The 23361-nt window shown below is 42.1% G+C and overlaps 1 protein-coding gene across 7 annotated transcripts in view; it reads left to right on the top strand.

The window, feature by feature from the left end:
• LOC106579993 (voltage-dependent N-type calcium channel subunit alpha-1B) overlaps positions 1–23361 on the top strand; it is a 146035-nt gene that overhangs the window by 102760 nt on the left and 19914 nt on the right. For 4 of the 7 annotated variants that reach the window (XM_014160511.2, XM_014160502.2, XM_014160495.2 and 1 more), the window contains 16 exons: positions 992–1051; positions 1358–1464; positions 2142–2153; positions 3429–3449; positions 6710–6806; positions 7157–7317; positions 10723–10860; positions 17778–17979; positions 19626–19790; positions 20591–20701; positions 20834–20917; positions 21648–21653; positions 21894–22010; positions 22225–22290; positions 22496–22587; positions 22837–22987. In XM_014160511.2, the coding sequence (XP_014015986.2) occupies positions 992–1051; positions 1358–1464; positions 2142–2153; positions 3429–3449; positions 6710–6806; positions 7157–7317; positions 10723–10860; positions 17778–17979; positions 19626–19790; positions 20591–20701; positions 20834–20917; positions 21648–21653; positions 21894–22010; positions 22225–22290; positions 22496–22587; positions 22837–22987 (1590 nt within the window). The remainder of the gene's footprint in view (positions 1–991; positions 1052–1357; positions 1465–2141; positions 2154–3428; positions 3450–6709; positions 6807–7156; positions 7318–10722; positions 10861–17777; positions 17980–19625; positions 19791–20590; positions 20702–20833; positions 20918–21647; positions 21654–21893; positions 22011–22224; positions 22291–22495; positions 22588–22836; positions 22988–23361) is intronic. The other 3 variants (XM_045703026.1, XM_014160516.2, XM_014160517.2) reach the window with 1 other exon arrangement.

The raw sequence follows: 23361 nt of genomic DNA, 5'->3' as shown, positions 1-23361 counted from the left end.
GCTGTTGAAAACCAAATGCTAGTCTAAAAGAAATGGGAGATAATGTCTAGATGCTTTTTACAGTGTTGATCTGGTATATAAATTGCCTGGCTGGGCTGATGAGACAGTGGATTGAGCAGTCAGATGGAACAGAGTAAATAGGCATTTCAACGTCATACTAGATTTAGCCGGTGGTAACCAATCAGTATCCAGGATTAGACTCACCCATTGTATAATTAAGCAATAAGGCCCGAGGGGGTGTGGTATATGACCAATATACCATGGCTAAGGGCTGTTCTTAGGCACGACGCAACACAGAGTGCCTGGAGACAGCCCGTAGTTGTGGTATATTGGCCATATATCACAAACCCCCGAAGTGCCTTATTGCCATTATAAACTGGTTATCAATGTAATTAGAGCAGTAAAAACAAATGTTTTGTCATACCTTCGGTATACGGTCTGATATACCACAGCTGTCAGCCAATCAGCATTCAGGCCTCAAACCACCCAGTTTATAATAATGTTTACATACTGTTTTCCCACTTCATATATATTACTGTATTCTAGTCAAGGCTCATCCTATAAAACTACTGCTGTACACACCTTTTCTATTCATATACTGTCTATACATACCACCATACATATATATTTATATTTATATATATATATATATATCCGGACTCTGATATTGCTCGTTCTGATATTTCTTCATGTCTTTCTTAGAATTTTGGGGATTTGTGTGTATTGTTGTTGTATTGCTAGATATTGCTGCACTGTTGCACTGCACCTGCAATAACATCTGCATGACTGTGTACACGACCAATAAGATTTGAATTGATTTGACTCAGTTAGACATTTAAAAAACAACAACAGGTGTGACAACCAAGTTCATCCAAATATATCCGTCAGCGAGGAGAAGATCAGGCAGCTGTTCAAATGAGCTAGAGGAATAATTACTTTTGCATTGACTCTTGGCTGTGTTTTTCTCCTGCACTTACTCTCTCCTGTTCAGGTGCTCAAGTATCTGGACTACGTCTTCACGGGAGTTTTCACATTTGAGATGGTGATTAAGGTAAGCGCTTGGATAGGCACGTGTCATTAAATTACATTTTTACTACATGACTGAACAAAAATAACATGTTTTCGGATCCTTTTTGGGCAGCTGTCTTAGATTTCCACGATATGTTTGTCTAGAATTGATTTCTTTGTTTTTCATTCCGTTACTCCTATGGTTGTATTGGCCTCATGCTACATGCCGTGTTTATTGAAATGCATTACTAAATGAGAGCACTTTAATTGAATACATTGTAGGACTATAGGAGGTTGCCCCAACCTCAGTGTGTTGTAGCCATCTAACCCTGCTCTCTGATTGGTCCAGATGGTTGACCTGGGCCTCCTGCTCCATCCTGGTTCTTACTTCAGAGACCTCTGGAACATTCTGGACTTCATTGTGGTCAGTGGCGCACTGGTGGCATTTGCATTTTCGTAAGTTGTATATTTTCTTAGTAACGTTCATCATTTCATGAAATAAAATAATTGCACAAGGCAAATTTGACAGAAGAAACTGATAAGCTGCACTTTCCCAGACATCCCTTTCTCTTTTGAATTTACATGCGCTGTAATTCGTCTGTCATATCCCATCTGTTAAATTCCTCAGAATCAAATTCCTTGTATCAACATAATATAGTATGTCCTCCTGAATGATGATGTCTGCTACCTCTTACTGCTGCAGTATTGTATTCATTATGGGCTCAGTCTTTGGGACGAGTTTTTGGGCAAACTGTTGTGATTATTTGTAAAAATGAGAATATGTCAATTCAGGTGAAACACTGGGTTTAGTCCGGGAGAGAGAGTCTCCATGGGTTTAGGGTAATTATCCTGTACATCTGGTAATGCTGCTGCTGCTGCCAGAACCTACCATTAGTTCCATAACAGCACAACGGGAAAATAGGAATGCATAATGTCACGTTTATTTGCTTATAGTTGAGGTGTTTGGCAGTAAGGATTGTAATTGCGTTAAATTAACCTCCACAAAATGCTTTATTTCATGCTGCGTGTGGGAAGTGTGCAATGTGTGTGTGTGTGTGTGTTTAGACAAGTGTTATGTGCGCTATTGACTCAAAGTTCCTTTTCTGTTTCCTTGTGGCTTGGATCTCTTGAAGGAGCTTCATGGGGTAATGCTTTCTCTCTCGCTCTTTCTCTCTCTCTCTCTCTCTCTCTCTCTCTCTCTCTCTCTCTCTCTCTCTCTCTCTCTCTCTCTCTCATCTTGCCTGTTTCTGTTTGTGTGAGCTAACAGGGTCTATGCTCAGTCCATAGGCCCGTTTTGTTCTGGGACACACTTATCTCTCTCTCTCTTCTCGTCATCTTTTCATAGTCCACTTGTCTTCTCTCATATTTATCTGCTTGACCATAGCTCCTCTGTCCTGTTCCATGTTCCCCTCCGCTATAGGGGGCAATATCACCTCAGTGTGACTACATATTCAACAGGACCGCACTAGACAAATACATGTGTTGCTGTGATGAGAAGGATCCTACTGCTCTATATCAGCTCATGTTTTGATTACAAATGGACCTACTCACCAAACAGAACGCCACTTTAGAGCTGATGAGCTCTTTACATCTCTGCATGGAATCTCAGAGTGTGTTTAAGCTGTTATGGTGTCATCAAGGTATCTATATTGGTGACTGCTTAGTGACCATACGGTACCACCCTCCATCCCCACTTTGTTTGTCTACAGCACTGCCTCTAGTATCTATCACTCTCCCCTAGCCACTCTGACAGACAGCCAGCCGCGTTGATGTTGATCGATGGACATTATTCTCCCTGCATGCCCCGGGCCTCATTCTGCCTGTCATGTCAATGTGATCCACCGACTCATTGTGAATGAACCGTACCGCCACCGTGATGTGTCATCGACACACTGTTTGTGTAGTGTTGCTTCCTTGAATCTCACAACCACGTGTCACCGTTCCATCTCCCTTCAGACGTTCCGCATCCGTCAGATGTCCTCTGTCTGTTGGAAACGTCTGCTAGTACACAAGAAACACACTCTTACCTGTGCCACCAAAACAAGAGCAGGAGTGTCTTTTTGGCAAACACAACCTGATTTTTTGGGGGGTCTGTTTTATGAACATTGCCTTGAAGAAATGAAAGCCATTTTGCAACCCAGTCATCCTTGAAGAAGTGTCATTATGTCCGAGATTGCCATTTGGCGAAGGCCTTTTCTAGTCGGATCAGTTCCTCACACTTTCACAATAGCATTCAACTGTCTGTCACTGACAGAATAGTACAGTAAATGACAAACATCTCAGTTTCATACATCATAGGCCTATTCCCATTCTCCATATCGTATTGTTTAGATTGTACCTGTCATATTTTCTATGTGTGGGAAGACGCCATAATTGTGCTCTTTATCTTGTTTTTTCCCTTTACTGTTTTCCCCCGTCAGACCGCCGCAAGGTGTGCCCAGGTGGGGAACCCCCTCTCCCCTCTACTCCTCTTTCTTCTGCTTAGGCCAGGATCATATCACTATACCTGTATGAGTAAAGGGTTTCCTTTACAGACCAGGAGCCTTTGCCATGTCACTCTGATAGCTTTCAATAGAAACCTCTCTCTCTCTTTCTGGGTGTTCAAATCAAATCAAATTTTATTTGTCACACGCGCCGAATAGAACAGGTGTAGACCTTACAGTGAAATGCTTACTTACAAGCTCCTAACCAACAATTCCGTTTAAAAAAAAGATGAATAAAAATAAGAAATAAAAGTAAGAAGTAATTAAAGAGCACTCTCCAATCTTACTGTAAATGGATGCTCAAGTAAAACGTGTTCATAATTGATGATTGGCCCAAATCCCAGCATCAGCACTAACTATGCTGGCCATTCTAATCATTATGTACAGTAGACTCGTTGTATTTATTTTCAAGCTTCTATGCCCAAGTCAAATACTCTGAGCTGTTATAAACACACATTCATGTTTATTCTGTTAAACTCTTTTCCCCTAGGAGACGCACCAAGCATAGCCCTATCAGTGCCTATATTAAAACATAATACAGTCTTGTTCCACATTGACAGAGAGAGAACTACAGATAGGATCTTAATTTGATCACCCTGTTGCAGGAGAACTCGCAGGACTTTTTAAACTTGTAGTGTATTTGAGGATGAAAAAGGCTTCTGGAGTATGTAATTTCCCCTTTGAAATTTCAGACCTGATTTTCCCTAACGAATATCTATCAACCGTTACAAAATTGTCCATTAATTATAATCCACATAATAATTCACATTTCCTGTTGCTGCAGGGATTATTTTCCAGCTGTAGCAAAATGGGTCAAATCAAGATCCTACATCTGTAGGACTACCATTAAAGTAGTAGTAAAAATAGCCAGTGCTGAGACAGGACATGGTGGTTATTTCGAATGACCATTTTGTTCTCCTTCCAGGGAGATGACATATGGGACACGCCAGCCACCTGTACCTGAGAATGATGTCCTCATTACATATTTAACCACTGTCTTGGCGTCTCATAGCTCTGTCACCGTCCAGCCCCTATAGAAAACTCAAAGCGCTCGCAATGAAACTCCCAAGTCACATGTTTTTCTCTAAGCTGGTCAAGCGTCCTTTGAAAGCTATCAGAATGTCATGTGTGGTTTAACGTGTGAGTGTTTTGTGATCTCAAACCACGGGCTCTACTTACTGTGATAAAAAGCATGCTGGACTAATGCGTATCGGAGCATGAATGTTGCATGCTGCTGTGGTAGAGTAGAGCTGTAACGGAGACTCTGTTAGGGAGGAACCTCACCGTCATATCACATGGCCATGCTGTGTTGGGCATACCAGCCAGAGTTACAACATGGCTTTTATTCCCACTTGGATGGGAAGTGGTGTGTGTGTGTGTGTGTGTGTGTGTGTGTGTGTGTGTGTGTGTGTGTGTGTGTGTGTGTGTGTGTGTGTGTGTGTGTGTGTGTGTGTGTGTGTGTGTGTGTGTGTGTGTGTGTGTGTGTGTGTGTGTGTGTGTGTGTGTGTGTGTGTGTGTGTGTGTGTGTGTGTGTGTGTGTGTGTGATGGCAGCTGACAGCAGAAAGAGGGAGGAGGCGGGGCAGGGTAGGGGAAAATGAAGGGCGCTGGCAGATTTGTTTCTCTCTGTTGCCATTTGCCTCCTCCAGGACTGTCTTGTTGGTGCCATGTTAATCATCTTCACCAGATGCTGAGATCTTGACAAGTTTGTCTTTATCTATCCGTTGAAAATCAGTGACTGCTGTGTAGGATTTACTTTAACAACAGAGGAGTTCACCTTTTCAGAGAAATCTCTCTAGATTTGAGACAGAGATGGGATTGAGTGATATGGGTGCTGGAACATTTTACCTTGTTGTGATATAAATGTTGTGTACTGTACTGTACATTGAATAGGTCTATTTATATAACATGTATTAATGTGAAGTGTCACATAGTATCTTTGACTGGTTATTTATGTGTTGCTGACTGTTTATTGGAGTCATTCAAATCCCTCCAAGTTTCACCAATGGGATGATTGACCTTAAATACATGACCATTTTGTGTACTATACCATACATTGGTCAATTATTTGACGTTTGATATAACATGCAGTATTTTGTATCACTTCTTTGTGTTTGATTTGGAGATGCCTGCATTGCGAGTCACTTGTATTGCTATTCTCACAGCTCCCCAAGGTGGTGATTCAGCATGAGCTCTTCTGAGTCTGTAGGGAACATTAATGTACACGGAGACTTAATGGGATTCTGCTCACATGTTGGTTCAAAAGATGTTCTGTTTTTCCGCCCATTGTATCTGAGAAAGTCGATTAAATCACTTGTTCCTGTATTTCCCCGTGAGTCATTATACTCTACACTGACATTCTTTCATCTTTTCGTTTGTCAGTCTCTCCATCTCAGCTCAACGAGCAGGATTTGTGTATGAAAACAGCATTGGTTCCTTTAAAAGAAATGTCACCGTTTATTTTGTACCACTGGTTGTGGGTTCTTCTGCAGAAACCTGATGCAGTCTGTAGTGCGAGCGTACATGATTTATTTTTGGGGTGTTATTTGCATGGAGAAATATGTGTTGAGATGTGACTCTCAGGGAAGGTGTATTTCTGTGGGATAACTACTCTGCATGCTATACATCCACAAACTGTCCAATTCGCTCATGTAATCCAGGATTACATGCTACAGTACACCTATCTGAATGGTATGGAGAGGCATGAGCCTACAGTGAGATTACTAATCCATTCTCAGTTGGGGCTGGGTGCTTGGTTGTCACAAACAATTATCTGTACCAAGGGTATCTACAGCTTTGACAAAAAAATGTTTACCTCAATTATTACTCTGTTGTGTTTTTCAAACACAAATCATTTTGGAAGTATTATTAAAAATGCAATGTCTTTAGTAGTGGGAGATGGTAATGTAGTACCAACCGTTCTCCTAACCCCATTTCCTTAGATTGTAAGAACATTTCCAGTCACGTTCGGTCAAGACCATCAGAGAGCATTCTTCAAATGCTTTCTGTTTCTTAGTCTAAACCTTACCATTCATGAAACTTTTAGAAGCAACAGTGATTTATCAACAAGCTTTTGACTTTTGTCACGAGTTGTTTGCCTCTTTTTTAATGCAATTGTTGTTCTTAGCCGTTTCTGAATACAACTACCTTCACCCAGGGTTTAGCATTTGAGTTTTGACCTTACAGGTTTGCTGTCTAACTTAGTGTTTTTCTTGTGCAGAGGGTCCAAAGGAAAGGACATCAGCACCATCAAGTCTCTCAGAGTTCTGAGAGTCTTACGGCCCCTCAAGACCATCAAACGCCTACCCAAGCTGAAGGTACGGAATAGGACTTTATCTGACCTGACCCAATGTACACTACACGTGTATTCACTGGTGTTGACTTATTGATGAGTATTGTCAGGACACAGAGTCATCAGCGTGTACTGTATCTAACCCAGCCCCATGTTTCCCCGTGTGTGTGTGTGTGTGTGTGTGTGTGTGTGTGTGTGTGTGTGTGTGTGTGTGTGTGTGTGTGTGTGTGTGTGTGTGTGTGTGTGTGTGTGCGTGTGTGTGTGTGCGTGTGTGTGTGCGTATGTGTGTGCGTGTGTGTGTGTGTGTGTGTGTGTGTGTGTGTGTGTGTGTGTGTGTGTGTGTGTGTGTGTGTGTGTGTGTGTGTCCTCGCTCAGGCTGTGTTTGACTGTGTGGTCAACTCCCTGAAGAACGTGTTCAACATCCTCATAGTCTACATGCTCTTCATGTTCATCTTCGCTGTCATCGCCGTGCAATTGTTCAAGGGCAAGTTCTTCTACTGCACCGATGAGTCCAAGGGCCTGGAGAAAGACTGCAGGTAGGTCTACAGTACAGTACACTGATCAAGCCTGGCACAAGAAGAAAGGGCATTTTGAAATTAAACAGGAGAAGACAGATGAACAAAGTTGTCACCAAGGCACTAGGCCTAACATTGATATAGCAAACCATGGAATAACGGTAACAGCTCTAGAGATGGCGCCCCCTCCAGGGCAGCTGTGGTGGTACGGCCCAGGGCCTCTATTTTTGGCTGGGGGTAAGGAGGCAAACGCATTTCCGATTTCGTTATGTAAAAACTGGTGCATTTGCCAGTAAGTCACGTTTGCCAATTTACCTGTCTAACAGCTGGCTTGCGCTGAGGTGGGAGGGGTGGAAATATTTCAGGTGTGTTCTTGAAAATGTGCATCAATATGGCAATTTCAGTGAGCACAACTAGGAATATTTAAGACCAACCAAAAGCTGGTCTTCGGGGTAACTCACTTGGTTATTTTGCCAACGGTGGTGCACACAGTAGCTTTATTTATGTACATCACAAATGTTTTGTTAAAATATCACAAGCAGCAAAACAGTCAACAGACATTCCGCTTATTTATGTATATTGGACATTATTTCTGTCCAACTTCTGTGAAACGTTTGGACTGATTATGTGTGATGCCCATTTCATGAAAGGTGTCAGTGACTTGTAGCAAGCCTGTTTAGGAACATCAAGTTATTTAAAAAGACTGCTCATTGTTTTTCATTGATCATTTTGTCAAAAGAATACATCGTCCACTTATCTCTGTTGGACCTAACTGTCTTTAGTTTGCGTCCCACCCTAGTCAACAGCCAGTGGAATCGCGTGGCGCGAAATACAAATACCTCAAAAATGCTATAACTTCAATTTCTCAAACATATGACTATTTTACACCATTTTAAAGACGAGACTCTCGTTAATCTAACCACATTGTCCGATTTCAAAAAGGCTTTACAGCGAAAGCAAAACATTAGATTATGTCAGGAGAGTACCCTGCCAAAAATAATCACACAGCCATTTTCACAGCAAGCATATATGTCACAAAAACCAAAACCACAGCTAAATGCAGCACTAACCTTTGATGATCTTCATCAGATGACACTCCTAGGACATTATGTTATACAATACATGCATGTTTTGTTCAATCAAGTTCATATTTATATCAAAAACCAGCTTTTTACATTAGCATGTGATGTTCAGAACTAGCATACCCACCGAAAACTTCCAGTGAATTTACTAAATTACTCATGATAAACGTTGACAAAATACATAACAATTATTTTAAGAATTATAGATACAGAACTACTTTATTCAAATGCTATGTCAGATTTTAAAATAGCTTTTCGGTGAAAGCACATTTTGCAATATTCTGAGTACATAGCTAATTTGACACCCACCAAGTTTGGGACTCACTAAACTCAGAATTACTATTAGAAAAATTTGATTACCTTTGCTGTTCTTCGTCAGAATGCACTCCCAGGACTTCTACTTCAACAACAAATGTTGTTTTGGTTCCAAATAATCCATAGTTATATCCAAATACCTCCGTTTTGTTTGTGCGTTCAGGTCACTATCCGAAGGGTAACGCGCGAGCGCATTTCGTGACAAAAAAATTCAAAATATTCCATTACCGTACTTAGAAGCATGTCAAACGCTGTTTAAAATCAATTTTTATGCTATTTTTCTCGTAAAATAGCGATAATATTCCAACCGGGCAACGTTGTATTCATTCAAAGGCGGAAAGAAAAACAATGGAGAAGTCTCGTGAACGTGCATCTCAGTCTCACTGTCCCCAGGCTGACCACTTACAAACTCTGCTGCTGTTCTTTGCCCAGAGACAGCAGACACCCCATTCCACTTTCTGGCGGCTTTAGAGAGCCAATGGAAGCCTTAGAAAGTGTCACGTTACAGCACAGATGCTGTATTTTCGATAGAGATGCAACAGAAGGACAACAAATTGTCAGACAGGGCACTTCCTGTATGGAATCTTCTCACATTTGGCCTGCCATATGAGTTCTGTTATACTCACAGACACCATTCAAACAGTTTTAGAAATTTTAGAGTGTTTTCTATCCAAATCTACTAATTATATGCATATTCTCGTTTCTGGGCAAGAGTAGTAACCAGTTAAATTGGGTACGTTTTTTATCCGGCCGTGAAAATACTGCTCCCTAGCCCCAACAGGTTAAGAGCAGTAACGGTGAGTTGCTTACAGTACCAGTCAAAAGTTTGGACACACCTACTCATTCCAGGGTTTTTCTTTCTTTTTACTATTTTCTACATTGTAGAATAATAGTGAAGACATCAAAACTATTAAATAACACATATGGAATCATGTAGTAACCAAAAAAGTGTTAAACAAATCAAAATATATGTTATATTTGAGATTCTTCAATGTAGTACCCTTTGCCTTGATGACTGCTTTGCACAGTCCCTGTATTACAGCCTCCACGATTCTGGGAAGGCTTTCCCTAGATGTTGGAACATTGCCGCAGGGACTTGCTTCCATTCAGCCACAAGACCATTAGTGAGGTCGGGCACTGATGTTGGGAGATTAGGCCTGGCTCGCAGTCGACGTTCCAATTCATCGCAAAGGTGTTTGATGGGGTTGAGGTCAGGGCTCTTTGCAGGCCAGTCATCTGCCAAACTCAGATTCGTCCGTCGGACTGCCAGATTGTGAAGCGTGATTCATCAGTCCAGCCGACCCTTGGTATTGCGCATGGTGATCTTAGGCTTGTGTGCGGCTGCTCGGCCATGGAAACCCATTTCATGAAGCTCCCAACGAACAGTTATTGTGTTGACATTGCTTCCAGAGGCAGTTTGAAACTCGGTAGTGAGTGTTGCAACCGAGGACAGACGATTTTTATGCGCTACGCTTGTGTGCCCTACCACTTTGCAGCTGAGCCGTTGTTGCTCCTAGGCATATCCACTTCACAATAACAGCACTTACAGTTGACCGGGGCAGCTCTAGCAGGGCAGAAATTTGACGAACTGACTTGTTGGAAAGGTGGCATCCTATGACGGTGAGTCACTGAGCTATTTAGTAAGGCCATTCTACTGCCAATGTTTGTCTATGGCAATTGCATGGCTGTGTGCTCGATTTTATACACCTGTCAACAACGGGTGTGGCTGAAATAACCGTATCCCCTAATTTGAAGGGGTGTCCACATACTGCTGTATATATACTGTATCTTCCCCCATAGAGAGAAGAACAGCCCAGTGCTGCTTTGAAGAAAATTGCATTAATCATGTGTTTTTGTTTGGGTATCTTATTGATTTGTCACATGGACAGTGTCTTGTCAACCTAATCAAAGGCGTATCTGAGTATTCATATTCCTGTATGTGTTCGTGTGGAATAAGTTGTTCTCTCTCTCTCTCTCTCTCTCTCTCTCTCTCTCTCTCTCTCTCTCTCTCTCTCTCTCCCCTAAACAGAGGTAATTTCCTGGACTATGATAAAGATGAGGTGGCAGCCCAGCCTCGGGTGTGGAAGAAGTACGAGTTCCACTATGACAACGTGCTTTGGGCCTTCCTCACTCTCTTCACTGTGTCCACCGGAGAGGGCTGGCCTGAGTAAGTCCACTTTCCAGGCTCCTTTTCAGTAGCTCTATAGAGTTGAAGTCTTTGGTGGGGATATGTTCTGAGAATATGCTGTGGCTCTCAGACAGACAGACAGACAGACAGACAGACAGACAGACAGACAGACAGACAGACAGACAGACAGACAGACAGACAGACAGACAGACAGACAGACAGACAGACAGACAGACAGACAGACAGACAGACAGACAGACAGACAGACAGACAGACACAGTGGAACAGTAGAGGGTGAACAGGCCTGGGGATATGTTCTGAGAATGTGCTGTGGCCTGCAGACAGACCTACAGACAGTATAACAGTATACCAGTAGGGGGTGAACAAGCCTGGGGTTATGTTCTGAGAATGTGCTGTGGCCTGATGGCTCTCAGACAGACAGGAAGTAGAATGGGTGAACATGGGATATGTACTGAGAATGTGCTGTGGCCTGGTGTCTCTCAGACATACAGAAAGACAGTCAGACACAGACAGACAGTAGAACAATAGGGTTTTTCTATAAACTAGGCTACCAGCGAGGATTTCCTACACTGGACAACTTGTTACAGCTGTTGATAAGTAATTGATATCTATCTATTTAGTTAATGTCATGATATTGTAAATATTATTAAGATATAAGGGGTGATCATAGATACAGTTGAAGTCGGAAGTTTACATACACTTAGGTTGGAGTCATTAACCTCTCTAGGGTATGTGGGACGAAATCGTCCCACCTACTCAACAGCCAGTGGAATCCCGTGGCGCGTTATTCAAATACCTTAGAAATGCTATTACTTCAATTTCTCAAACATATGACTATTTTCCACCATTTTAAAGACAAGACTCTCGTTAACCTCTATGGGCTAGGTGGGACGCTTGCGTCCCACCTACTCAACAGCCAGTGTAATCCCGTGGCGCGATATTCAAATACCTCAAAAATGCAAAAACTTCAATTTTTCAAACATATGACTATTTTACACCATTTTAAAGACAAGACTCTCGTTAATCTAACCACACTGTCCGATTTCAAAAAAGCTTTACAGCGAAAGCAAAACATTAGATTAGCAGAGTACCCAGCCAGAAATAATCAGACACCCATTTTTCAAGCTAGCATATAATGTCACATAAACCCAAACCACAGCTAAATGCAGCACTAACCTTTGATGATCTTCATCAGATGACAACCCTAGGACATTATGTTATACAATACATGCATGTTTTGTTCAATCAAGTTCATATTTATATCAAAAACCATCTTTTTACATTAGCATGTGACTAGCATGTGACTAGCATTCCCACCGAACACTGCCAGTGAATTTACTAAATTACTCACGATAAACGTTCACAAAAAACATAACAATTATTTTAAGAATTATACAGAACTCCTCTATGCACTCGCTATGTCGGATTTTAAAATAGCTTTTCGGTGAAAGCACATTTTGCAATATTCTCAGTAGATAGCCCGGCATCACAGGGCTAGCTATTTAGACACCCAGCAAGTTTAGCACTCACCAAAGTCAGATTTACTATAAGAAAAATGTTATTACCTTTGCTGTTCTTCATCAGAATGCACTCCCAGGACTTCTACTTCAATAACAAATGTTGGTTTGGTCCCAAATAATCCATTGTTATATCCAAATAGCGGCGTTTTGTTCGTGCGTTCAAGACACTATCCGAAAGGGTAAAGAAGGGTGACGAGCATGGCGCATTTCGTGACAAAAAAATTCTAAATATTCCATTACCGTACTTCGAAGCATGTCAACCGCTGTTTAAAATCAATTTTTATGCAATTTTTTCTCGTAAAAAAGCGATAATATTCCGACCGGGAAAGCGTGTATACGTACAAAGAGAGAGAAAATAAAAACATCTCGTGCCCTCGTGCACGAGCCTGAGTCTCAGGGTACTCTGACCGGCCACTATCCAAACGCGATAATGTGTTTCAGCCTGGGGCTGCCTCGATATCATTCAGCTTTTTCCCGGGCTCTGAGAGCTTATGGGAGCCGTAGGAAGTGTCACGTTACAGCAAAGATCCTCAGTCTTCAATAAAAAGAGCCAAGATGAACAACAACTTGTCAGACAGGCCACTTCCTGTTCAGAATCTTCTCAGGTTTTTGCCTGCCATATGAGTTCTGTTATACTCACAGACACCATTCAAACAGTTTTAGAAACTTTAGGGTGTTTTCTATCCAAAGCCAATAATTATATGCATATTCTAGTTACTGGGCAGTAGTAATAACCAGATTAAATCGGGTACGTTTTTTATCCGGCCGTGCAAATACTGCCCCCTACCCTAGAGAGGTTAAAACGTATTTTTCAACCAAAGGACCTTGTGAAGATGCTGGAGGAAGCAGTAAAACGAGTCCTATATCGATATAACCTGAAAGGCCGCTCCAAAACCACCATAAAAAAGATAGACTACAGTTTGCAACTGCACATGGGGACAAAGATTGTACTTTTTGGAGAAATATCCTCTGGTCTGATGAAACAACAATAGAACTGTTTGGCCATAATGACCATCATTATGTTAGGAGGAAAAAGGGGGAGGCTTGCAAGCCGAAGAACACCATCCCAACCGTGAAGCACAGGGGTGGCAGCATCATGTTGTGGGGTGCTTTGCTGCAGGAGGGACTGGTGCACTTCACAAAATAGATGGCCTACAAACCTGACTCAGTTACACAAGCTCTGTCAGGAGGAATAGGCCAAAATTCAGCAAACTTATTGTAGGAAGCTTGTGGAAGGCTACCCAAAATGTTTGACCCAAGTTAAACAATTTAAAGCAATGCTACCAAATACTAATTGAGTGTACAGTCATGGACAAAAGTTTTGAGAATGACACAAATATACATTTTCACAAAGTCTGCTGCCTCAGTTTGTATGATGGAAATTTGCATATACTCCAGAATGTTATGAAGAGTGATCATATGAATTGCAATTAATTGCAAAGTCCCTCTTTGCCATGCAAATTAACTGAATCCCCCAAAAACATTTCCACTGCATTTCAGCCCTGCCACAAAAGGACCAGCTGACATCATGTCAGTGATTCTGTCGTTAACACAGGTGTGAGTGTTGATGAGGACAAGGCTGGAGATCACTCTGTCATGCTGATTGAGTTCAAATAACAGACTGGAAGCTTCAAAATGAGGGTGGTGCTTGGAATCATTGTTCTTCCTCTGTCAAACATGGTTACCTGCAAGGGAACACGTGCCATCATCATTGCTTTGCACAAAAATGGCTTCACAGGCAAGGATATTGCTGCCAGTAAGATTGCACCTAAATCAACCATTTATCGGATCATCAAGAACTTCAAGGAGAGCAGTTCAATTGTTGTGAAGAAGGCTTCAGGGCACCCAAGAAAGTCCAGCAAGCACCAGGAGCGTCTCCTAAAGTTGATTCAGCTGCGGGATTGGGGCACCACCAGTACAGAGCTTGCTCAGGAATGTCAGCATGCAGGTGTGAGTGCATCTGCACGCACAGTGAGGCGAAGACTTTTGGAGGATGGCCTGGTGTCAAGAAGGGCAGCAAAGAAGCCACTTCTCTCCAGGAAAAACATCAAGGACAGACTGATATTCTGCAAAAGGTACAGGGATTTGACTGCTAAGGACTGGGGTCAAGTCATTTTCTCTGATGAATCCCCTTTCCGATTGTTTGGGGCATCCGGAAAAAAGTTTGTCCGGAGATGACAAGGTGAGTGCTACCATCAGTCCTGTGTCATGCCAACAGTAAAGCATCCTGAGACCGTTCATGTGTGCGGTTACTTCTCAGCCAAGGGAATGGGCTCACTCACAATTTTTCCTCAGAGAGCAACTTCTCCCAACCATCCAGGAACAGTTTTGTGACGAACAATGCCTTTTCCAGCATGATGGAGCAACTTGCCATAAGGCAAAAGAGATAACTAAGTGGCTCGGGGAACAAAACATCGATATTTTGGGTCCATGGCCAGGAAACTCCCCAGACCTTATTGAGAACTTGTGGTCAACCCTCAAGAGGGGGGTGCGCAAACCAAAACCCACAAATTCTGACAAACTCCAAGCATTGATTATGCAATAGTGGGCTGTCATCAGTCAGGATGTGGCCCAGAAATTAATTGACAGCATGCCTGGGTGGATTGCAGAGGTCTTGAAAAAGAAGGGTCAACACTGCAAATATTGACTCTTTGCATCAACTTCCTGTAATTGTCAATAAATGCCTTTGTGACTTATGAAATGCTTGTAACTATACTTCAGTATTGCATAGTAACATCTGACAAAAATATCTAAAGACACTGAAGCAGCAAACTTTGTGGAAATTAATATTTGTGTCATTCTCAAAACTTTTGGCCACGACTGTATGTAAACTTCTGACCCACTGGGAATGTGATGAAAGAAATAAAAGCTGAAATAAATAATTCTCTACTATTATTCTGACATTTCACATTCTTAAAATAAAGTGGTGATCCTAACTGACCTAAGACAGAAGGGGAAAGGGGAATTTTTACTCGGATTAAATGTGATGAATTGTGAAAAACTGAGTTTAAATGTATTTGGCTAAGGTGTATGTAAACTTCCCACTTCAACTGTACAGTATAGTCAATCAAATTCAGGAGTCGATTAAAACCGATGTTTAACCCTTTATCATGATTATTGTCTTTACGGATTTGTCCAAAGTCATGTGACATAAAACATTACTTTTCTGTCCAGTATAAATTGTCATTATATCATATATCAACCATTAATCAGATCAATTAGACATTAAACTTGAACCCTGTAAGAATCCTGTATATAGCTGTCGGACAGTTTTTTTGTATAAAGATCTCAGAAATGCTGTGTAACAACGTAACATTTCCTGTCTCCTTATGTTAAGGGGTGAAAACAGCTTTCATGGGCACAGAAATCCAAAATAATGTAAGCATTGCAAAATCGAATGCTTCTAACCGAAAGAGTCCCCTTACCTTGATACTTAAAACCTAAATCATTTTCAATAATTATGCATGATAATTGTTGGATGCCATTTGGTGTCCAGCTGATTAGTTACGACGTAATATTTGTTATATTTTCACACATCATCATCTGATCAAGGAAGGAATTTTCCGAATAACACTGAAGTGATGAACAACTGTTGTGATAGTGCATGAGATGCAACAACAGCCCAAGTGCTGGAAAAAAGATGATCGCAAAGGAATGTCCAGAATATTTTGGTGTCTTCTTCGTTATGCCGGTGAAAACCGCTTTGCCTGGATCCACATTGGTTCTAATGTCCCTAGCGAATTGATGGTGATCATCTGTTGTTGTCCATTTGATTTACAGCAGGGTCTCGTTAGATGTAACAGAGAAAGCATCAAGGGCCTCGGATTGAACACCGAGTCTACTACGTGATATTATTCTGGATATAATGACAACAAATTACACAGCCTAGTGTGCTTATTCACAACATGGTCTGGTAATGAAATAACATGACAAATACATTTTGCTTTCCATGTTACACCTGCAATTTTAAACAATACAAGGGGCTTGAAGTAGCCCTACTTCAATTTGAAATTGGAGCTCAGAAATTCAAGTACTGGAATAGGCATCCCTTGAAAAAACCACATGCAAGTTATTATGAGGACAACAATATCTAATGTTGTCTTCAACTTGGCTTTCCATACAAATCCTTCCATTAAAAAAGGAACCTGGTTTTTGGTGACTTTCTCATTATAAAACAGCGATGGTGAGATTCAAATGGTGAAATTAATGCTACCGCTGTTCATGGCTCTATTATGTGTGCCTGCGTCGACCACAAAGGCTTGGAGAAAAATCACCATGCATGCATCCAATTTCTTTAGTCAGGCAAGTCCACATTATTCTCACATATTTTAGAATGTAATAATAACTTGAATATCAATGCATTGGCAAGGCCTAAAAAAAATCTTTATTCTTAAAGTGGTAATGGCCAATTTTTTTCACACTTTTTTTCATGCTTTTTGAGGGTGTTCTATATTAGGCCCTATATGTACTGTATAATTATATCAATTATACAATTGTTTAACATTGCGGTCCTTGAAAATTACAATTAAGTGCTTGAAAAAGTCCCTGAGAGTTCTTGCCAATGTCTGTATGAACCCTGCTTAAAGGATGTATAGTCCTGGGCCTATGATGTTGAATAGGTGGAGTTATGGGCCAATTTGCATACGTTCACTTTTATTCCTCTAAGTACGCATGTGGAACTGCATGAAAACCCTTTTTATTTCTGTTTCAAACCATTTTAAAACATTTATCCCAATGTCACACATTGGCCCCATTAATTATAGAAAGACCCAGTACTAGAACATTAGAGGGTGAACAAGCCTGCCCTGGGGATATGTTCTGAGAATGTGCTGTGCTAGTCTCTGTAATTGTCTTTAATATCGTATTCAAGCAAAGTGCGCAGGCTTGTCAGGTCAGCACACCAGAGAGGGTTGTCTGTGCAATTTCCGGCATGTTCATAATTCTCCTTCTTATTCCGGCTCCTCTGTCCTCCTCAATGAAATCATTGAATTAGCTATGTTATTAAATAATCCAGTGATGCATAATATGTAAAAATGATGGACTGGTGAGTCATTTAGGTCAGGGTAGAAGTCCATTAAATAAGACTCAGTCCTCATAACCTGGAGGGCTAAGTGGCCAGGCTCTCTCTCAGTTGGGCTATTACTGTAAGGAATATTTTAACACGCTGATGAAAATGGACCTTTCTATCATCAACATTAAACATTAATCACATGCCTATTACATTTTAACAAAAGCTTTTAATTGACTATGTCCCTAATTTTAGACATAGAACTTGAAATGGTGTCCTCGTTTCCAGTTAGGTCTTAGTCATGTTGTAGTTGCTGTAGGAAACTTGTTGTAGTAGTTTAACTACGTTTGGCTGTTGTTGTGAGTGGTTCCATATACTGACAGCATGGTTCCTGTGTTCCTCTCCAGTGTTCTGAAGCACTCTGTGGATGCTACCTTTGAGGACCAGGGTCCCAGTCCAGGCTACCGTATAGAGATCTCCATCTTCTATGTGGTCTACTTCGTGGTCTTCCCCTTCTTCTTCGTCAACATCTTTGTGGCTTTGATCATCATTACCTTCCAGGAGCAGGGAGACAAGGCCATGTCAGAATGCAGCCTGGAGAAAAACGAGGTACAGTACACTCTTCAAAAGAAAGGTGCTATCTAGAACCAAAAAGGGTTCTTCTGCTGTCCCCATAGGAGAACCCTTTGAAGAACCCCTTTTGGTTCAAGGTAGAACCCTTTTGTAGAATCCTTTCCACAGAGGGTTCTACATGCAACCAAAAAGGGTTCTACCCAGAACCAAAAATGGTTCGCCTTTTGGAACCCTTTTTTCTAAGGGTTTACAGAACAGGAAGTAAAGGAAAGGAATAACAATTAATATTTCTTCAATGGTCCCTCTCTCCATTTGTGATTTGTTGGTCATCAGCTCACTATGCTTACTATGCTCTGTAGATGTTGCCAATCATACTGCCAAACCCTGACATTAGGCTGAGTACTCAGTGAAGGTACAGTCTCTCTCACTGCTGTTGTTGTTGATGCTGGGTTCAGTTGTGCGTGTTGAGGCAGTGAGGCTGCAGTGGAGCCTGCAGTACAGTCTCCCAGCTGAGGGCCAGTGTGACAGGTCCACAGGTCCACAATTGATTCTGGAGCACCATCTGTGGTTCCACAGGCAGACACAAAGCCAGCGAGCCGTCCCCATCCCCCATACCTCATGTCTACCGGGACCCCATTAGGCAACCATAGTAGATATATCTCCGTCAGTTCCTATTCTAAACTAAAACAACAGATATGTTTCCCTGTGTCTGTTTGTATGCTATCCTAACACGACTCAACTGTGCACAGATAGATATACACTGAGTATACAAAACATTAGGAACACCTGCTCTTTCCATGACACAAACTGACAAGGTGAATCCAGGTGAAAGTTATGATCCCTTATTGATGTCACTTGTTAAATCCACTTCAATCAGTGTAGATGAAGGGGAGGAGACAGATTAAAGAAGGATTTTTAAGCCTTGAAACAGTTTAGACATGGATTGTGTGTGTGTGCCATTCGGAGGGTGAATGGACAAGACAAAAGATTTAAGTGCCTTTGAATGGGGTATGGTAGTAGATGCCAGGCTCACCCATTTGTGTCAAGAACTACAACACTGCTGGGTTTTTAATGCTCAACAGCTTCCCGTGTGTATCAAGAATGGTCCACCACCCAAAGGACATCCAGCCAACTTGACACAACTGTGGGAAGAATTGGAGTCAACATGGGCCAGCATCCCTGTGGAACGCTTTTGACACCTTGTAGAGTCCATGCCCTGACGAATTGAGGCTGTTCTGAGGGCAAAAGTGGGAGCAACTCAATAGTAGGAAGGTGTTCCTAATGTTTGGTATACTCAGTGTATGTCCCCTCTGTCTGTGTCTGTCAGTATGCTGAACTAACTTGACTCAGCTAACTGGAACCAGAACACAGCCAGGAGGAGCCAGCCATGTATTCATCCTCTGGATTCACACATCTCCACTGCACATGGCTCTGATAGACTCTGCTTGCTATCTAGTTGGATATTTGTGGTTTTCTGCACAGTATTTGCCTCTGAAAAGCTACTTTTGCCCAGAGTTGATGATACAGATGCAATGGTCCTAATGAAGGCAATGCTTGAAAGAGTAACGGATTGACGACTGATGATTGTGCTGATGACCATGATGATGATAATGAGGAAATCGGTGGCGATTATGAAAGAGAACATTGGATGTAAGTGTTCATTTCCATCTCGTTCTTTTCAGAGAGCCTGCATTGACTTTGCCATCAACGCCAAGCCACTGACGCGTTACATGCCAGAGAACGTGCAGTCCTTCCAGTACCGGATGTGGAAGTTTGTGGTGTCACCTCCGTTTGAGTACTCCATTATGATCATGATTGCCCTGAACACCGTGGTGCTCATGATGAAGGTTAGTACAGTCTGGCTCATTCACAGAAAATATAGTAGGATCATTCAATTAAATTCAAGGGTTTTATTGGAATGGGAAACATATGTTTACATTGCCAAAGCAAGTGAAATAGATAATAAACCAAAGTGAAATAAACAATAAAAAATGAACAGTAAACATTACACTCATAAAAGTTTCAAAGGAATAGAGACATTTCAAATGTCATTTTATGGCTATGTACGGTGTTATAACGATGTGCAAATAGTTAAAGTAAGACATTTCACATAAATATGGGTTTTATTTACAATGGTGTTTTTTTATTATTAGAATTTTTTATCCCCTTTTTCTCCCCAATTTCGTGATTACGATCTTGTCTCATCACTACAACTCCCCAACTGGCGAGTGTCCTCTGAATGTTGATGTTGCAGTGTCCTCCAAAACATGACTCGCCAAGCTGCGCTTCTTAACACCCGCTCGCTTAACACGAAAGCCAGCTGCACCAATGTGTCGGAGGAAACACTGTTCAACTGACGACCGTAGTCAACCTGCAGGTGCCTGGCCCGCCACAAGGAGCCACTAGAGCGCGATGAGCCAAGTAAAGCCCCCCCCTGGCAAAACCCTCCCCTAACCCAGACGACACTGGGCCAATTGTGCGCCTCCCTATGGGACTCCCGGTCACGGACAGTTGTGACACAGCCTAGGATCGAACCCAGGCTGTAGTGACGCCGCAACACTGCGAAGCAGTGCCTTAGACCGCTGCGCCACTCGGGAGGCCTTTACAATGGTGTTTGTTCTTCACTGGTTTCTCCTTTCTGCATCAGTTCCATGGAGCTCCAGACTTCTACGAGGCCATGTTGAAGCACTTCAACATCGTCTTCACTGCCCTCTTCTCTCTGGAATGCATTCTGAAGATCATTGCCTTCGGTCCGCTGGTGGGTTTATCATCCTTCCTGTTTATCTGCATGCTATCAATATGGCAAAAGTGATCAATGATTTGATACTTATTGAATTCATGCACTGCATGCCTTGAGTCTGTGAGTGATATTCAATCCCTCTTGTTCCAGAATTACCTGAAGGATGCCTGGAACGTGTTTGACTTTGTGACAGTGCTGGGAAGTATAACTGACATTGTGGTCACAGAAATCAATGTAAGTTAAGAGTCCAGCGCAGCACAAACCGTGTTTCTTCCACTCTCCTCTATATACATTACACTACTTGCTAATGAGGCAGAATAGTATGATAGACACGCAGAGACCTAAGCCTGTGTAGACGGTTTGTTTCTACAATGTGGGCCTGCCCTGTACACAGGCTAAATAGCCATCTCAGCAAAGATGTCTTGGCTCCAGTCCAGGACTGATAGCAGAGACAAAGAGGGGGAGAGAGAAAGTTTGTGAACAGAGCTGCATGTTAACACTATTGATTCATCACTGATGTCTGATATGGGATCTGATAACGTGAGGCAATTCAGAGTCCAGCTGAGTGCAACAGTTTGTGTGTGTGTGTGTGTTAGTGTCATTATTGTCACCTGAGCACTTCTATATGAATCACTCAACATGTTTCTCTCATGTCCAGAAGTAGTTGTTTATTAACGTTCTATACTCATATTGATACAGTATCTGTCCAGTATCCAACAGTATCTGTCCAGATGTCTGTATCATTGTCCAATGCTTTGACTGATTTAAGTGTGTGTTCTGAGCTTTTACCGGCTTTCTGTACTGTTTCTATTTTTCTTACTTTTCCTTGTTCCTCCCTCTCCCTGTCCCTCTCCCTGTCCCTGTCCATCTCCCTCTCCCTGTCCCTCTCTCTGCATTGTCCTCTTGTTTAATGTATTCACTGATGTGCCCACCATCTGCTACGGTTAAACAACTGCTCTTATAGACAACGGTGAGTGACTACCCTTCCTGTCTCATCGCTCTTTCTCATTCCCTTCTTTACACAAGCTACAGCACTGTGTGAACTGGTCTGTATGTATGTATTTTTTGGCCTCCTTTAGCAAGCTGAACCAGGACCAGCCAAATACAATCATGTCGTTTTGTCTGCATCATTGTCATATGTGGTCATATTTTGATTGTCTCCTGTGAACAGGGTGTAATGTTGACTGTGCTCTTGTCTCTGGTCCTGTAGGACCGGCTTTTGAATCTGAGTTTTCTGAGGCTGTTCAGAGCAGCTCGTCTCATCAAGCTGCTGAGGCAGGGATACACCATCCGTATCCTGCTGTGGACCTTCGTCCAGTCCTTCAAGGTAACACACGCACGCACGCACGCACGCACGCACGCACGCACGCACGCACGCACGCACGCACGCACGCACGCACGCACACACACACACACACACACACACACACACACACACACACACACACACACACACACACACACACACACACACACACAGTACACTGTATACATTACTTGTATTTCAAGCACTTTGCTGAACAATGTTCTTGTCCTTCCAGGCCCTGCCCTATGTTTGCCTTCTGATAGCGATGCTGTTCTTCATCTATGCCATCATTGGTATGCAGGTGAGTGCTGCTTCCATTCTTTCCAAATATTAACATTTCCTTCCTGGACTTCCTTGAAAATGTTCCCTCAAAATAATTGGTTTATACACGCCTACAGACTAAAATGGTGTGAAATTTAGTTTTTTATTGAATAAGAAAGTATTTATGCAGTGTAAGGCAGAAACTGGCATGATCTGTGGGTATAATCAATCCCTTGCTATACCAGGTGTTTGGAAACATTGAGCTCAACGAGGACACAGCCATCACTCACCACAACAACTTCCGCACTTTTCTTCAGGCCCTCATGCTGCTGTTCAGGTAAATACACCTTTTCCTTAGTCACTCCTTCCTCTGCTTTGGGGAGCACCAACATTATTACAATTGCCCTCTCCCTCTCCATTCCCCTACCTCTCCTGTATCTCTGTAAGCCAGGGGTTGTATTTAGCTAGCAACATCGTACGTCGCCCGAGTTGTACACTGTGACCATCTTCCACAATAACTTGGTTAGAGGTGTTCATTGTAATCTCAAAAGGTATTTCTGTCCGTCTGTCCGCCCTTGTTTTCCAGGAGTGCCACAGGGGAGGCGTGGCATGAGATCATGCTGTCGTGTTTGAGTCACAGAGCCTGTGATGAGAGGTCAGGCAACCTGGGGAAGGAGTGTGGCAGCGACTTCGCCTACTTCTACTTTGTCTCTTTCATCTTCCTCTGCTCTTTCCTGGTTAGTACTGATGTCATCCAACATACACTGTAACTGTATTGATGTTCTGCTGATGTGCAGTAATAAGGGATGTTAACATTAGACAATGATCTGAATAAGATGGCGAAGAGGATGGCTGACGTTTTACATGCTCCTTTTTTGCATTGTTTGTTTTTTAACTTATTTTTTAACTTGTTTTTTAACTTATTTTGTACATAATGTTGCTGCTACCGTCTCTTATGACCAAAAATAACTTCTGGACATCAGATCAGCGATTATTCACCTCGAACTGGAAGAAGCTTTTTTCTTTAACGAGTCTGACGAGAAGGATATACTGCTTTCCCGGGAACAGGCCCAAATCCCTGTCATTTGCGTGAAGAAAAGACGGAGGAAAA

This window comes from Salmo salar, chromosome ssa20, assembly GCF_905237065.1.
Source record: "Salmo salar chromosome ssa20, Ssal_v3.1, whole genome shotgun sequence".
Classification (NCBI taxonomy): domain Eukaryota; kingdom Metazoa; phylum Chordata; class Actinopteri; order Salmoniformes; family Salmonidae; genus Salmo; species Salmo salar.
Note: the sequence above shows the minus strand (reverse complement) of the source record. Positions and strands in the feature narration are given on the sequence as shown.